At 42.0% G+C, this 16,525-nt stretch overlaps 1 protein-coding gene across 6 annotated transcripts in view; it reads left to right on the top strand.

The window, feature by feature from the left end:
- CTPS2 (CTP synthase 2) overlaps nucleotides 1-16,525 on the top strand; it is an 81,529-nt gene that overhangs the window by 8,224 nt on the left and 56,780 nt on the right. For 5 of the 6 annotated variants that reach the window (XR_014230433.1, XM_082332856.1, XM_082332855.1 and 2 more), the window contains 6 exons: nucleotides 1,019-1,102; nucleotides 6,849-6,929; nucleotides 10,088-10,239; nucleotides 10,493-10,625; nucleotides 14,842-14,930; nucleotides 15,706-15,800. Coding sequence is in view for 5 of the 6 variants with exons in the window: in XM_082332856.1 (XP_082188982.1) it covers nucleotides 1,019-1,102; nucleotides 6,849-6,929; nucleotides 10,088-10,239; nucleotides 10,493-10,625; nucleotides 14,842-14,930; nucleotides 15,706-15,800 (634 nt within the window). In the remaining variant the exon portion in view is untranslated. The remainder of the gene's footprint in view (nucleotides 1-1,018; nucleotides 1,103-6,848; nucleotides 6,930-10,087; nucleotides 10,240-10,492; nucleotides 10,626-14,841; nucleotides 14,931-15,705; nucleotides 15,801-16,525) is intronic. The other variant, XM_082332857.1, reaches the window with a different exon arrangement.

Genomic DNA, 16,525 nt, shown 5'->3' with positions numbered 1-16,525 from the left:
CTAGGTGGTGGGAACCCCAGGTGGTGTAGCATTGAATGGCCCCAACACGCAGCATGCTGGGCTGACCACATTCATAGAAGAGATTCTCCCCTTTCGGTCCTTTGAGCTAATAGATAATTTTCTTACAAGAAAACAACTGTATCATTTTTACTGTCAAACAGAAAGGATGTTCTCAGGAGAACTTCTTGCCACATCCCTGCATAAAGGCAAGGCCACGCGGGTGATGTAATTGTGGGTGCCGAGTGGGAGCTGCTTGCAGTCTCCTCTGTTAATGGCGAGCTGGCTGTTTGTCCTGCTGCCAAGGGACTTGTGGAGCACAGGTCTGGGCTTCCTTAGGTGAACTCTGGTGTGGATCATGAACTCCTTGATGTACAATGGTCTTCCAGTCAAGACTACTACAACTTTTTGTACAGGGCTAAAAGTACTTTTCCATTTGAACTCTAAATTTTACTTCACAAATAGGTTTTCTTACTAGTTTAAGAGGTAAGTATTCACTGGGGAGATTTTGGTAAGCAAAAGTTGGTAATGATGATATGATCGCACCTTGTATAGATCAAAAGAGAATTATTAACCACTGCAGCTATGGATTAGTGGATTGATCAGCAATTGGTAGGATTGATTCTGTGTATTTGAGAACAGAATTATTTACTACATCTGATTATTTCCAAGGACAGTCACTGAAGGCTTTGTGCTATGTTGGACATTCTCCATTTATTAGCAAAATATAATTTTTGGAATATTCTTCTTCTTCTACCTGAGTCAATTCTATTGAAACTTTTGCTCTGAAAGAAAAAAACAAAATAAACCTGACCTGAATTAGGGCCATGTGGTTTCTTCATGGAATTTCTTATATAAGTAATAGTGGTGCCATTTCTGTTTCTGGCATATTGTGATTCTGTTTGGATATGTTTACTTCCTGCAAATATTATTACTTGCAATGACTTTCCTCTTTTAACATGTAACTGCTCTGTTAGTAGATGTCAGTTGCTATTTGAGCTTTCAAAATATGTCTTTCCAGCCTAACGCCACTGGTGAACAGAAGACAAAACCAACACAGAACAGTGTTCGAGCACTGAGGGGTCTAGGCTTGTCTCCAGATTTGGTGAGTCAATAAATACAGAATTTTATTTATAGGTCATCCAGAAGTGTCCTTGCATAACCTGTGTTCAAAGAATAAGCCTTAGTCTCCCATGAGAGACAAGAATTTTAGAAGAAATGCAACATATATGCTGCACTGCTTCACTAAAGCCACAGGAAATCAAGTTACTCAAATTCACTCTTAAGTTAACTATCTCCTTGCAATATCTTGGGACTGTAGCTATGTTCTTCTAAAGGAATCTTTGCAGAAAAATCATTCTGCACTGCTAAAAATAATCTAACGTCTCAGTTCACTTTGTGGGAAGACCTAGAATGCTTCTGGCTTCTAACATTCTCTCTCAGATTTCTTTTTATGCATGATTAAGAAGAAGCAATCCTGCCTTTGAAGTACAGCCTTTAAAAATATTTCTGTTTGGAAATATAAAACGTGTGGGTGAATCTTCAAAGTAAGGTTCCTCAGTTTCTATCATAGAATAGTTTGGGTTGGAAGGGACTTTAAAGGCCATCTAGTCCAACCCCCTGCAATGAGCAGGGACATCTTCAAGTAGATCAGGTTGCTCAGAGCCTTGTCCAGCCTGGCCTTGAATGTTTCCAGGGATGGGGCATCCACCACCTCTCTGGGCAACCTGTTCCAGTGTTTCACCACCCTCATTGTAAAAAATGTCTCCCTTACATCTAGTCCAAATCTACCCTCTTTTAGTTTAAAACCATTACCCTTTGTCCTATTGCAACAGGCCCTGCTAAAAAGTTTGTCCCCATCTTTCTTATAAGCCCCCTTTTTAAGTACTGATAGGCCGCAATAAGGTCTCCCTGGAGCCTTCTTTTCTCCAGGCTGAACAACCCCAGCTCTTTCAGCCTTTCCTCATAGGAGAGGTGTTCCAGCCCTCTGATCATTTTTGTGGCCCTCCTCTGGACCCTCTCCAACAGGTCCATGTCTTTCCTGTGCTGAGGGCTCCAGAGCTGGATACAGTGCTTCAGGTGGGGTCTCACCAGAGCGGAGTAGAGGGGCAGAATCCCCTCCCTTGACGTGCTGGCCACGCTTCTTTTGATGCAGCCCAGGATATGGTTGGTTTTCTGGGCTGCAAGCTCACATTGCTGGCTTATGTCCAGTTTTTCATCCACCAGTACCACCCGGTCCTTCTCTGCGGGGCTGCTCTCAATCCCTTCTTGCACCGCATAGTATAGTGAACCTAAAGCCAGCCTCATGCCAGTTGGCAAATGATGACAAATGCTCAACTCCTTCCATTCTTCCCCAATAAATTTTTAAAAGCCTGTTAAGTATGTGTGTGTATAATAAAAGGAAAACAGACTAATTTAGTCACTTTCTCACATCTTGAGTTCTTGCCTGGGGCAGTTCTGGGACTGCCAGAAGCACAGTACTTTTTCTTTTTTCTTTTTCTTTTTTTTTTCCCCCAACTGCTGCTGTTGACAACTAAAGCATAGAGAGATTACACTCTGAGCAAAGCTTCTTGGCGCTGTTGTAGAGTTGCTTGGGCACTGCTTCAAGAAAATCTTTAAATGGTTGCTCTCTTGGGCAGGGGCCCAAGACCAAGACAGCACATGGGGAAGCTCCTAGAACAGCAGTCAGGAGGGCTTCCTTCATAAGCTGTGCTGCCAGGCTGCCTGATCTAAACTTGGCTAGACCTGTTCTGAATACCTACTGCTTTGCTGTTTGGTCCCAGGCTTCCCCAAGGTGGCATGCTGGGCCAGTCTCAGCTGTCTGTGTACAGGAGCCTTTATGTTCTCCATGGGGTGTTCTAAGCGCTTAATGAATACGCTATATCTGCAGATTTAATGGACTCTGTTACAGCATTTTGAAAACTGAATATATGCTTGTCAGAGCTGCCCTGTTCAATTGAATTGTTCCTCATCTTCTTTGTATTAGATTTCTTTGAGGTGCGTCTCTGCCACTGTTACTGTAGTTTCCTATTTTCATGCTGATTCTGATGGTTTTGGTTTCTGTGGCTCCATTAACTTGAAATTTCTCTCAGCAAGATGGATGATAGATTTCAAAGTGGATCTAATCATGTGCTCGTATTATCAAGGTTTACGAATTATGTCTTCAAACGGTACCCAATTTTTAAGTATAAGTTGTGCTTAATTGAATAGAATGTACAAATTGTTTCATAATCCTTTTTTTGATTATTAGAATGTGCACTAATTTTCCCTTGTACTTGGCATTGTTTTTTCTGTTTCTAGAATTTCTTGCAAGGGTAGGGGAAGTTAATTAGACTTCATCAATATCAGTGTAGCTAAGCTGCATTCTAGCAAGGTGATCAAAGATCAGCTACAAGTTTCTGAACAAAAAAGGGCTTAATGCATTAAGTAGTTGCATTTGCTAGAAAGACGGGGAAAGTAATGACTTAATCTTTTAACAGGATCATGCTACTTTCTGTTATACTTTCAGTATTCAAAATAACTTAAGGAAGTAGACTAAGTAATCAACAGGCACGTTGAGAGAGCAGTTCTGCATTTCAAGTTAGTTGCCTGAAGTTACAAAATGCAAAAAAAACCCCTTTCAACAAACACCAAAACACATGCTTATTTTTTTTTGTTGGTAAAAATTGTCAATATTTTCTAAAATTCTCAAGTTTTACATGCATCAGCAAAGTGATAGCAGAATAATTGCACCAGGAAAAAACCCACAAAATTATGAAACCGTTTTCTCATCTTCAGTCTCCTCCTTTTTATCATGATGGGCAAATTAAGAGTTACGAAAAGATGCTGAAGTACTGAAATAGTAGAAAACATGCATATAAGCTAAGTATTATTTTTCTAAATTTAGGTGATGAAATCACAAGATTTCTTTTGATTCATCATATTATTCATACTTGCAGAGCTGTTTGTTAGTCTTTAGGTAAAGAGTGTTACAAGAGTAGCTACAATAAAGGAGAACATGAGGAAGCAGTATTACAGAGAATGCAAAAGAAAGATTAATAAAAGTGGGTCAGTATGGGCAGGTGACTTATTTACTTCTGCCTTGCTAGCCAGTAATTGTGAGCTATAATATATTGTAGAACTCCATAGAATCATAGAATAGTTTTGAGTTGGAAGCGACCTTAAAGGCCATTTAGTTCCAACCCCCCTGCCATGGGTCGAGACACCTTTCACTAGACCAGGTTGCTCAAAGCCCTATCCAACCTGGCCTTAAACACTTCCAGGGAGGGCGCATCCACACCTTCTCTGGGCAACCTGTTCCAGTGCCTCACCACCCACATAGTAAAGAATTTCTTCCTTATATCTAATCTAAATCTACCCTCTTTCCATTTAAAGCCATTACCCCTTGTCCTATCACTACATTCCCTTGTAAAAAGTCCCTCTCCAGCTTTCTTGTAGGCCCCCTTCAGGTACTGGAAGGCTGCTATAAGGTCACCCCAGAGCCTTCTCTTCTCCAGGCTGAACAACCTCAACTCTCTCAGCCTGTCCTCACAGGAGAGGTGCTCCAGCTCACTGATCATCTTCGTGACCCTCCTCTGGTCTCGCTCCAACAGGTCTATGTCCTTCTTATGTTGGGGGCCCTAGAGCTGAACACAGTACTCCAGGTGGGGCCTGACGAGAGCAGAGTAGAGGGGCAGAATCACTTCCCTCGACCTGCTGGTCACGCTTCTTTTGATGTAGCTCAGGATACATTGGCTTTCTGGGCTGCAAGTGCACATTGCTGGGTCACGTTGAGTTTCTCATCAACCAACACCCCCAAGTCCTTCTCCTCAGAGCTGCTCTCTATCCATTCTCCACCCAGCCTGTATTTGTGCTTGGGATTGCCCTGACCCACATGCACAACATTGCACTTGGCCTTGTTGAACTTCATGAGGTTCGCACGGGCCCACCTCTCCAGCCTGTCAAGGTCCCTCTAGATGGCATCCCTACCCTCCAGTGTGTCGACCGCACACACAGCTTGGTGTCATCGGCAAACTTGCTGAGGGTGCACTCAATCCCACTGTCCATGTTGCCAACAAAGATGTTAAACAGTGCTGGTCCCAATACTGACCCCTGAGGAATACCACTTGTCACTGATCTCCACTTGGACATCGAGCTGTTGACCGCAACTCTTTGAGTGCGACCATCCAGCCAATTCTTTATCCACCAAGTGGTCCATCCATCGAATCCATGTCTCTCCAATTTAGTGACAAGGATGTCATGCGGGACAGTGTCAAATGCTTTGCGCAAGTCCGGGTAGATGATATCAGTTGCTCTTCCCTTATCTGCCAAGGCTGTAACCCCATTGTAGAAGGCCACCAAATTTGTCAGCCACGATTTGCCCTTAGTGAAGCCGTGTTGGCTGTCACCAATTGTGTCCTTATTTTCCATGTGCCTTAGTATAGTTTCCAGGAGAATCTGCTCCACGATCTTGCCGGGCACAGAGGGGAGGCTGCCTGGCCTGTAGTTCCCAGGGTCTTCCTTTTTTAAAAATGGGGGTTATGTTTCCCCTTTTCCAGACAGTGGGAACTTCACCAGACTGCCACAACTTCTCAAATATGATGGATAGTGGTTTAGCAACTTCATCTGCCAGTTCTCTCAGGACCCACGGATGCATCTCATCAGGTCCCATGGACTTGTGCACCTTCACATGCCTTAGATGGTCTTGAACCTGTTCTTCTCCTCCAGTGGGTGGTTCTTCGTTCTCCCAGTCCCTGCCTTTACATTCTGTGACTTGGGCAGTGTGGCTTGAGCACTTGCCAGTGAAGACTGAGGCAAAAAAGTCATTGAGTACCTCAGCCTTCTCCATATGCCGGGTAACCAGGTCTCCCATTTCCTTCTGGAGAGGACCCACATTTTCCCTAGTCTTCCTTTTATCACTGACATAATTATAGAAGCTTTTGTTGTTGCCCTTGATATCTCTCGCCAGATTTAATTCTATCGGGGCTTTAGCTTTCCTAACCTGATCCCTGGCTGCTTGGACAATTTCTCTGTATTTCTCCCAGGCTCCCTGTCCTTGCTTCTACCCTTTGTAGGCTTCTTTTTTGAGTTTGAGTTTGTTCAGGAGCTCCTTGTTAATCCATGCAGGTCTCCTGGCATTTTTACCTGACTTCCTCTTTGTTGGGATGCATCGCTCCTGAGCTTGGAGGAGGTGATCCTTGAATATTAACCAGCTTTCTTGGGCCCCTCTTCCCTCCAGGGTTTTATCCCATGGTACTTTACCAAGGAGATCCCTGAAGAGGCCAAAGTCTGCTCTCCTGAAGTCCAGGGCAAGCTTGCTATGTGCCTTCCTTGGTGCCCTAAGGATCTTGAACTCCAGCGTTTCATGGTCACTGCAGCCAAGGCTGCCCTTAAGCTTCACATTCCCCACCAGTCCCTCCTTGTTGATGAGAACAAGGTTCAGCATAGCACCTCTCCTCGTTGGCTGCTCTGTCACTTGGAGAAGGAAGTTATCACTGATGCATTTCAGGAACCTCCTGGATTGCTTATGCCCTGCTGTGTTATCCCTCCAACAGATGTTGGGGTGGTTGAAGTCCCCCATGAGGACCAGGGCTTGTGAACGTGAGGCTGCTCCTATCTGTCTGTAGAGGACCTCATCTACTTGGTCTTCCTGGTCGGGTGGTCTGTAGCAGACCCCCACTATAATGTCACCTGTCCCTGCCCTCCCTTTAATCCTGACCCGTAAGTTCTCAGTCAACTCCAAAAGAAGGAAAAAAAGGCACAATTGTTTGTGCTGTGCTTCCAAAGGAGATTAATTTCTCCATGAACAGTATTGAGGATCTTCTACTTGTTAGCCTACTAAATACTTAAGATTTTTCCTTCTGTTATGACAGATTGTCTGCAGAAGTGCAAAACCTATAGAGATGGCAGTGAAGGAAAAGATTTCCATGTTTTGCCATGTGGAGCCTGAGCAGGTCAGTACTTTAATATTTTATTCATCATTACTCAAACATGTAGGAAAGTGTAAAAATATTTCTGTGCGTTTCTGTTTTGAACTTCAGACTGTTTCATTAATATGTAATTGTTTTCACAATTTTTATCTTGCTGTCATGTACACTATAACACTTTAAAAATATTGGGAGTTTGTTAAATTTTATGTCAAATAGTCATTAACAATTTAAATGCATGTTATGTAAAAATTTAATAAAAGGAATAGATTTTGAGTGCATGGCTAGTTGCTATACATAGTTGTGGAAACTGTGCAGTTTCAAGCTATGGTTGGTTATTGTCCATAAATCATCTCGGGTGGTTATAATAATGGATGAACAAAGTGTGGTTAAAGCTAGGTGTTTTGCTTATGTCAATAGATCATCACCGCCACATGAGCACTCTTACTGTGATAATATGCAACAGGCTATTCATGCCCTTTAACGTGCTTATGACATCTAATGTGTGGTTATATATCCTTTTATAATTCATGTGTGATTTTGGCCTTAATAGTTTCTGTGATTAATTGCTATTCAAATATTAATTTCGATAAATCAAAGGCTCTTTAATGTTTTTGCAAGTGAGAGCATTTTACTCTTCAATATAACGGATGATATTAAAGGGATAATAGATGCCAACAGTTATGCTGTATTTCAAATATAGAATCATAGAATCGTTAAGGTTGGAAAAGACCCTTAAGATCATCAAGTCCAACTGTTAACCTATCACTGCCAAGTCCAGCACTAAACCATGTCCTCAAGCACCACATCTACCATCTTTTAAATACCTCCAGGGATGGAGACTCAACCACTTCCCTGGGCAGCCTGTTCCAATGCCTGACTACCCTTTTGGTGAAGAAGTTTTTTCTAATATCCAACCTAAACTTCCCCAGGTGCAGCTTGAGGCTGTTTCCTCTCATCCTATCACTTGTTACTAGGGAGAAGAGACTGACCCCCACCTGGCTACAACCTCCTTTCAGGTAGTTGTAGAGAGCAATAAGGTCTCCCCTCAGCCTCCTCTTCTCCAGGCTAAACAACCCCAGCTCCCTCAGCCGCTCCTTGTAGGACTTGTTTTCTAGACTCTTCACCAGCTTCGTTGCCCTTCTCTGGACACACTTCAGCACCTCGATGTCTGTCTTGTAGTGAGGGGCCCAAAACTGAACACAGTGCTCGAGGTGCGGCCTCACCAGTGCCGAGTACAGGGGCACTATCACCTCCCTGGTCCTGCTGGCCACACTATTCCTGGTACAAGCCAGGATGCCATTGGCCCTCTTGGCCACCTGAGCACACTGCTGGTTCATGTTCAGGCAGCTGTCAGCCAACACCCCCAGGTCCTTTTCTGCCAGGCAGCTCTCCAGCCACTCTTCCCCAAGCCTGTAGCGTTGCCTGGGTTGTTGTGACCCAAGTCCAGGACCCGACACTTGGCCTTGTTGAATCTCATACAATTGACCCTGGCCCAATGATTCAGGCTGTCCAGGTCCCTGTGTAGGGCCTTCCTACCCCCCAGCAGATCAACACTCCCACCCAACTTGGTGTGGTCTGAAAACTTACTGAGGGTGCACCCAGTCCCCTCACCCAGATCATCAATGAAGATATCGAACAGGACCAGCCCCAACACTGAGCCCTGGGGAACACCACTCGTGACCGACTGCCAACTGGATTTGACTCCATTCACCACCACTCTCTGGGCTCGGCCGTCCAGCCAGTTTTTAACCCAGTGCAGAGTGCGCTTATCCAAGCCGTGAGCAGCCAGCTTCTCCAGGAGAATGCCGTGGGAGAGAGTGTCAAAGGCCTTACTAAAGCCCAAGTAGACAACATCCACAGCCTTCCCCTCCTCCACTAAGCGGGTCACCTTGTCATAGAAGGAGACCAGGTTAGTGAAGCAGGACCTCCCTTTCATAAACCCATGCTGGCTGAGCCTGATCCCCTGGTTGTCCCACATGTGCCACGTGATGGCACTCAGGATGATCTGCTCCATGACCTTTCCCGTCACCGAGGTCAGGCTGACAGGCCTGTAGTTCCCCGGATCCTCCTTCCAACCCTTCTTGTAGAGGGGTGTCACATTTGCTAACTTCCAGTCATCTGGGACCTCCCCGCTTGACCAGGACTGCTGGTAAATGATGGAGAGTGGCTTGGCCAGCTCCTCTGCCAGCTCCCTCAGTATCCTTGGGTGGATCCCATCTGGCCCCATGGACTTGTGAGCATTCAGGTGGAGGAGCAGGTTGGTGACTGCCACCTCTTCGACAACTGGTGCTTCATTCTGCATCCTATCTCCATCTCCCAGCTCAGGGGCCTGAAAACCCTGAGGATGACCAGTCTGACTATTAAAGACTGAGGGAAAGAAGGCATTAAGTACCTCAGCCTTCTCCTCATCCTTCGTGGCAATGTTTCCCTCCACATCCAACAAAGGAGGGAGGTTCTCCCTGGCCCTCCTTTTGCCACTGAAAGTGACGTAGGCATGGGACAGCAAGCATGCGTACATACTTATGCGATGAACAGAAGTAATTCAGGAATAACTAAGGGAGTATCCTTTACTTCTCATGTGTATCAGGGAAGAGAACACTTGTGCTCAGGATTCTGAACTCTGTGGTCTCATAAAAGCCAAGTGGAATGAATTTAACTGCCAGCAGCTTGGATGTGGTTTATAAATGTGTTTTTAACTAATCAGTCCTTGAATGGACTATGCTTATTAATTACATAACCTAATTCACTAACAAAATTCTTTTAGGAGACGTTATTGCAACCTAATAGGATCTGTTTTGTTAGGTTCCATTTGTGTTCTTTCTTTCCCAGTTAATATTCTTCAAGTTTGTGAGAGAGGGAGAAAGAAGTGTTAGCAAGCATGACTGCTTGTGGGGCCAGATGTTTGTACTAAACCTGATGCGTTGATAGGCTTGACAAGCTATTTTTGTATGATGGCGCGATGAAGAAGTGAAACACGTTTTTACCTTTTGGGTAGCTTTTTCCTAATAGATTTAGTGAAACCTTAAATATTTGCTGTGCTGCCCTGCTCATGCAAAAGAAACGTATTTAAAAATTAGAATGTATGTAGAATACAAAACGCATGTAGTATACAAAAAACAGAATGTGTGTTTCCTATGAAAAATTTTTAGGGAAGTCTTTTATGTTATGCTTTTTCTTGTTAGGTAATATTTATCCATGATGTTTCTTCCACTTATCGCGTACCAATCCTGTTGGAGGAGCAAGGCATCATTAAGTATTTTAAACAGAGGTTAAATTTACCTATTGATGACCAGCCAAGTGATCTTCTAATGAAATGGAAGAAAATGGCTGACAGGTATTCTAACTTCTGTTGCTTTTTCTAGAAGTGTTTTAATTCAGGTTAGGTTTTTAGCTGCTGTGAAGTCACCAAACTGGACTGGGGTCAGTAGTATGCTGCTGATCAATACCTGTGAATGGTCTGGGTTTAAAAACATTGTCAGTTTTGAGATTTTAGAAGATGTTTTGTGAAGTTAAAGAAAAAGCAAACACTGTTAAAATGTTTTCTTTGTGAAAATTGATGTAATAACTAAAAAATTTGTTTCTGTCAGATATGAAAGGTTGCTGAAGGTGTGTTCCATAGCTCTCGTTGGCAAGTACACAAAACTAAGTGATTGCTATGCATCTGTTTTCAAGGCTCTGGAACACTCTGCACTGGCAATTAATCACAAACTGGATTTAATGGTGAGGATATTTCTGGATTTTGCTTTCAGGAATACTTTGAATATACTCTACTAGTTCCCATCATGTGAGGCAGTTTTAATTCATGTGGAAATTAGCAAATGAATCATGCATATAAACACAGACTGGCCAAGCATCTTATTTTTTTAAGGAAGTGTTTACAGATTTAATTATTTTATTTGGAACTAAACTTATCTGAAAGGAACGTTGCACTTACCCAAAACTGGATCTGATGAAAAAACAGGCTTTGCCTGCAAAGTTATAATTACTGTCAAAGGTAGGTTTCCCTTGTTCTCACATGAGACTACTTATCACGTTAATGAGATTAGCTTAAAGACAGGACAAAATAGGTAAACTGGAAAGCAGTTTAGTTTCTTTTTAAACTCCAGTGCCAGAAGCTGTTGCTCCGTATTTCAGTTAATATTCTGAGAGCCATCCGTTTTATCTTCAGCAGGATTCTAATGATATCAGAATTGGGCCATAAACTTAATTTCTCCAAGACAGTAGTTCCTTGAATAAAGGACTATTTAGGGATCTAATTTGTCTCATTTTAATGAGAATAAAAAGTTGAACTACACATGGAAAAACTGTTATTGGCTTTCTCACTGATGGAACTGTCAGTTTCCATTGCTGAGTTTTGTTGCTAGGAATGGCAAGTTTGGGGCAGAGAAGCAGTGTGGAAGTGTGCATTATTATCACTTAATGGGTGCAGAGGACATTTTAGCAACTTGCAGCAGCAGAACAGTAATAAATGGTCGCAAAGTATCAGCAACAACATGGTGCTTTAGAGTGATTCATTAAATGATATAAGATAAATTGATCAAAGTGGGCAGTTGCAGGCTGTACTGCACTCAGTAAGTTTTGGTCTCTGCCTGTCTCTGATGGAGGCAAGTTTGCATGTTTATGCACTTTGGTAACTGCTGAAAATTGCTAAACACCGTGACCTTTGTTGATCATTTCCTTTTTCATGATATAAAAATAGAAGGTATTAGAGTGAAAATTTCAGCGTGTCAAAAGCTATGCATGGGTTGCTTAGATAATGCTTGTGCAAGACTGTTTCCACTCAGCTCTAGAAAGTTTCTCAGTGGAACTAACCACTTTTTGACGAGGAAGGTCGTTAATATCCAGGATGGCTTAACAGGTCGCTAAAGGCAGCAGGCCAAAGACATAGCCACCGTTCTGTTGTCCCAGTCCATCTACCCCAGAAAGAAGCAATGGGAGCACCTAGAACAACCAGGGGGGAATATGTACTTCTTTAGTGAAGCACAGAGTAATGAATACATGGGAGTCTCCCAGTATCTTTTGGGAGAAGATGGTAAGTTCCCTAAACCATGAACACTGATTACTAAAGAAGGAATTTCTCATGTCAGAAACCTGCTAAGATACTTCTGTTTGTTTGAGAACACAGGTCACCAGGAGTGTATCTCTTCAGGTGTTTTCTTTTCGGTGACTTGGTGGAGAAGGTGACTAGACCTGTACCAAGATAACCAATTATGTTTTGTACCCTCCCATCACTGCTTGGTTCTGATGGACTGTTAATCAGATGGTGAAGTAGTTGCAGCAGCTTGTGATGATGTAGAATGTACTTTTCACTGTGCCTTGAGCTGTTGTGGGCTCTGAAATCACCCTGTTGTTTCCTCACAATATCGTTCTGCCGCTTGTCGGGCACATCGGTCAGCTGCAAACCCTTCATCTTTTGCTTCTCATTACTGATGTCATCCCAGAACCAAGTAGTGGAGGCATGCAGAGATGCACAAACAAAAGCAAATCCAAATTATTTTTTCTGTAGGACTTCTTTACTGAGAGAAGTGGGTTGCTTTGTTCTCTGGTGAGGGGGAAGAGGCCCTTCCTATCAAGAGAAAAGGAAAAAACCCAGAAACTGCTTATCTTAGTGTAATTCTACTCTTGTCCTCTGTAAGGTATGCCAAATGTTGAGTAGTATAGAGACAGAGAACTTGTTGCTACCTGTCATGTAAAACAGCTAGGGAACCACTCAAGAAGACAAAATAACTTCATGTTTAATAAGAGGAGATATTTTTCTACATACTAAGGAACTTAGCATAGTGTTCACTGCTGAAACTTATCTCTGAAATTATAAGGACTAAGCAGAATTCAAGTAAACTTTATGTGTTTATGTGGCTAAGAAGCCAATTGGTGTAGGTATCATGGAAAATGTAAAAAAAACCAAAACAAACAAAAAGCAACCAGCAGAAACTCAGCTTAGGGAAGAAATAGCTTATGTTTTAAGGCTTAAGCTATCTCCTTTCCCTTGAAGTGAAAGGGGAGGAGGTATCATGGAGGAAAAAAAAATACATTTGTAGGAAATAGATAAGCTTTCCTCCACAATAAGTTTTCTTCCATGATATACATACACATATAGTTGGGAAGCACTCAAACCAGTTGGACATAACACAAGTCCATTGGACCAGACAAAATGCATCCCAGAGTTCTGAGGGAGCTGGCTGGTGCCATTGTGAGGCCACTCTCCCACCAGCTTTGAAGGGTCATGGTAATTGGGGGAAGTTCTTGAAGACTAGAAAAGGGCAAATGTTGCACCAATCTTCAAAAAAGGCAAAAAGGAGGATCTGGGGAAATGGCAGGTGGTCGGCCCCACCTCATTCCCTGGGAAGATTATGCAGCAAATACTCCAAAAAGTTGCTTATGTGTGCATGAAAAACAAGAAAGTGGGAACAGCCAGAGTTAATCCCAGGAGATTTTCAGAACTTGACTGGAAATGACCCTGAGCAACCTGCTCTAATTTGACTTGCTTTAAGCAGGCAGTTGGGCTAGAGACCTCCCAAGGCCCTTTCCAACCTACATGATTCTGTCACTCTAAATAGTGTTTTATACTGGCAGCTGCATAGTGGGAAATTTTTATGAAACATAAAATAACTTCGCTTTTAGCAAAAAGGTGAAAGGCGCCAAGTCCGCAAATGCGCAGTTAGCTTTGTGTGCAGCTAGTCTTAAGTTCGGTGGAGCTTTTGCATTAACAAGCATGTGAATCGATGATTGCTGGAGCTCCAGTGCAGTGCTGAAATGTTGACAGACAAGGGCTCCTACTGTACTTACCTGCATGTGCTTATCTCCTTTTTAGTGTTTTAGTCCAAAGGCTCCCTGTATAATGCTGTGTTCTAAAAGAACTGCTTAATATTCTGTGTGGCATCCAGCTCATAACCTAGCATCCACATATCTGAATGATCAAACGTTGATGCTGCTTGAAGTGATAAATGTGCTGGCTCAATATATTTGGCAAGGAAACCACAATTAACTTCAACTGTAATTAGTTTCTTTTTCCAACCTCCCAGCATGATAAAGTGTCCTTTTAGTTTATCCTATAGTATCCTACTAGTATAGAATAACAACATTCATAAGTAGTTACTTTTTGGTTGTATTTTTGATGCCTTCTGGAGTGTGGAAAAAGTAGAAACTGCTAGAAGGCAATCCTATCTGGAAAACTTCTTGTTGGTTTCATTTCTCCACACACAAATGAGTTCTGTCATTTCAGATGATCATGTTTTTATGGGGGATGGACTCTACAGCAGGATGCTATTAATTATGTTATTCTGAGAAAAAGACTGACAAAACCAAGAATCAAACTCTGATCTCTTGTGTCCCCAGTGCAGTACATAGCTGCTTCACTCATTTGCTCTATTGGTACCTCAGGACCCGTGCTTATTACTGGCAGTAGAGATTCTAATGCAGTATTTCTAGTATGACATAGATAATGATTCTGCCTCCCTCTCTACAGTTGATGCTTTCATGTCAGTCCCCAGGAATGCCTTTCTCACAGGCTAGACAATGCAGGTTTATCCAGTCTGTGATAAGATGAGATAAACTCGCACCCAGAAGCTAGGAAAGTGAACACCCTGGCCACATCTCATTTGGATATCAGGATAAGGTCAGCACCACCCCTTGACTGGTGCCCTGATTTCCATAGGAAGAAAACCTGGGTACACAGCTATGGAGCATTCTACCAAGACTGCTTACCTGGAGGACTGGAGGCAGGCAGAGCTTTGGAGCTACGTGCAAAGAAAGGGGCATGGATTACTGCAACTAGAGCAAATACTGGGTCTTCAGTGAAGTTGTTATGAGTTTATTGGGAAATTCACTTGAAACTCTAATAGGTTTGTCTTAATGCTATTAAAAAGTTGATTATATAGTGTATGCTGCTCTTTCTGTGGAAGAAATGACTGTTTTATTTCATATTTTTCTTTATTAGTACATAGATTCAACAGAACTTGAACGTTCTACAGAAGCAGAGAACTCAGTGAAATATCACCAGGCATGGCACAAACTGTGCAAAGCAGAGTAAGTGGCATCGGGTATTCTGTATCCCAAATGCAGACCGTGATATTTATTTCATGTGATGAAAAATGCTTCAGTAAATAATTTCTCAGTGCATCCAGACTTCTGTTACGTACATAAAGGGAGAGATGTGCATGGTTGGTGACAATCTTCAGACATAGCAAATTATAGTATCAACCTATATCCTCAAACTCTCCTTTAATCTCTTTAGACAAGTTGCAGTTGTTTGGTTGGGTTTTTTTTTTTTTTGATAGCTAGACTTTCTTTACACTGCAGGTCAGTTGTCAAAGATTTTTCTTTGTCAACATGCATCATGGTGGAAGGTAGTTAGATAAAAGCTTAGTAAATGATGGTGACACTCTGCAAACGTCTCTGTTAAGAATCATTGCCGGGATTTCAATTTGTATTTGTAAAAGGATGTTGTTTGTTGTCAAAATACATTCATTTCTTCAGTATTACTTAGTAGACAAAAAGTTTTGGTGTTAAGATCCTAGAGAAGTGAATATGTAACTAGTTTATTTAAGCAATATGTATTTAAACAGTAGGAATTCTTCTGTGAAGCATGAGGTTGGTCAGATGAGAATTGGGATGAGTAGATGAGACAAATCTCCAAATTTAGAGTTAAATTCTGTGTATTCTGAATGGTCATGCAAAACATGCCTTTTGTGCATTGTGCTTGCTTTGTTATAACCTCAAAAGTCTTTCTTCAGTTTATATGGACTTCCTTTGCTGGTTTGATTCTACATGTTGGTTGCTTTATATATGGCTGTCATTACAGTGGCATTCTGGTCCCAGGAGGGTTTGGAATTAGGGGAACGGAAGGCAAACTCCAAGCTATCTCCTGGGCAAGAACAAAGAAAAAACCTTTTCTTGGTAAGATCATTAGAGCCAGAAGTTACTGTGTTTTGGAGGTGTATAGCAAGCTAATAGATAGCAAGCTAATTTAAAAAAAACAACCAAACAAACCAACCAACACACACTAGGGAAGGATCCTGTCTTAGAGAAGTATGTGTGCTGTTGTGAATATTTGCCTTGTAAATAATGCCCAGGATCATAGTCATGTACTACACATACTGTATAAGGAAGGAAGAAAAAGACTATCCCTTATGTGGAGAGTCTTTGCTTCTGATTATAATTAAATCAGCATTGTTATAGATATTAATCAGTGTGCAGAAAACATAGGTGTCTTTGGACACATTTGCTATATGAAATTATTGTTGTTGATTTATTGGTATATTTTATTATGGTAAAGTCTAAAGATGCCATCTGGCTATAAGCTAAGTGCTCTTTGTGTAAGTGCCTCTGAAGCTTTGGTTCCTAGTCCACATTTCTTACAATTTTAAAAGTGACTACTTTGACTAGTTGCCAAAGCAAAAATTGAATCTGGATATACACAGGCTTTCAGCTTCTGTTTGTCTTTATTTTTGTTATTGGTAAAGTATATGGGAGGAAAAAAGAATATTTTTGAAAGGGCTTAAAATGCCTAATTCTGTCACATGTATTTACAGTGTGCCAAGTTTGAAGAGTGAGTTTTACATTGAGCAGTCATTTTTGTTTTAGCTTTTTGGTAAGTCTGTGTATATATGCTGGGTACCAAG

This window comes from Platalea leucorodia, assembly GCF_965183815.1.
Source record: "Platalea leucorodia genome assembly, chromosome: 2".
NCBI lineage: Eukaryota > Metazoa > Chordata > Aves > Pelecaniformes > Threskiornithidae > Platalea > Platalea leucorodia.
This window is presented reverse-complemented; position numbering and strand designations above follow the sequence as displayed.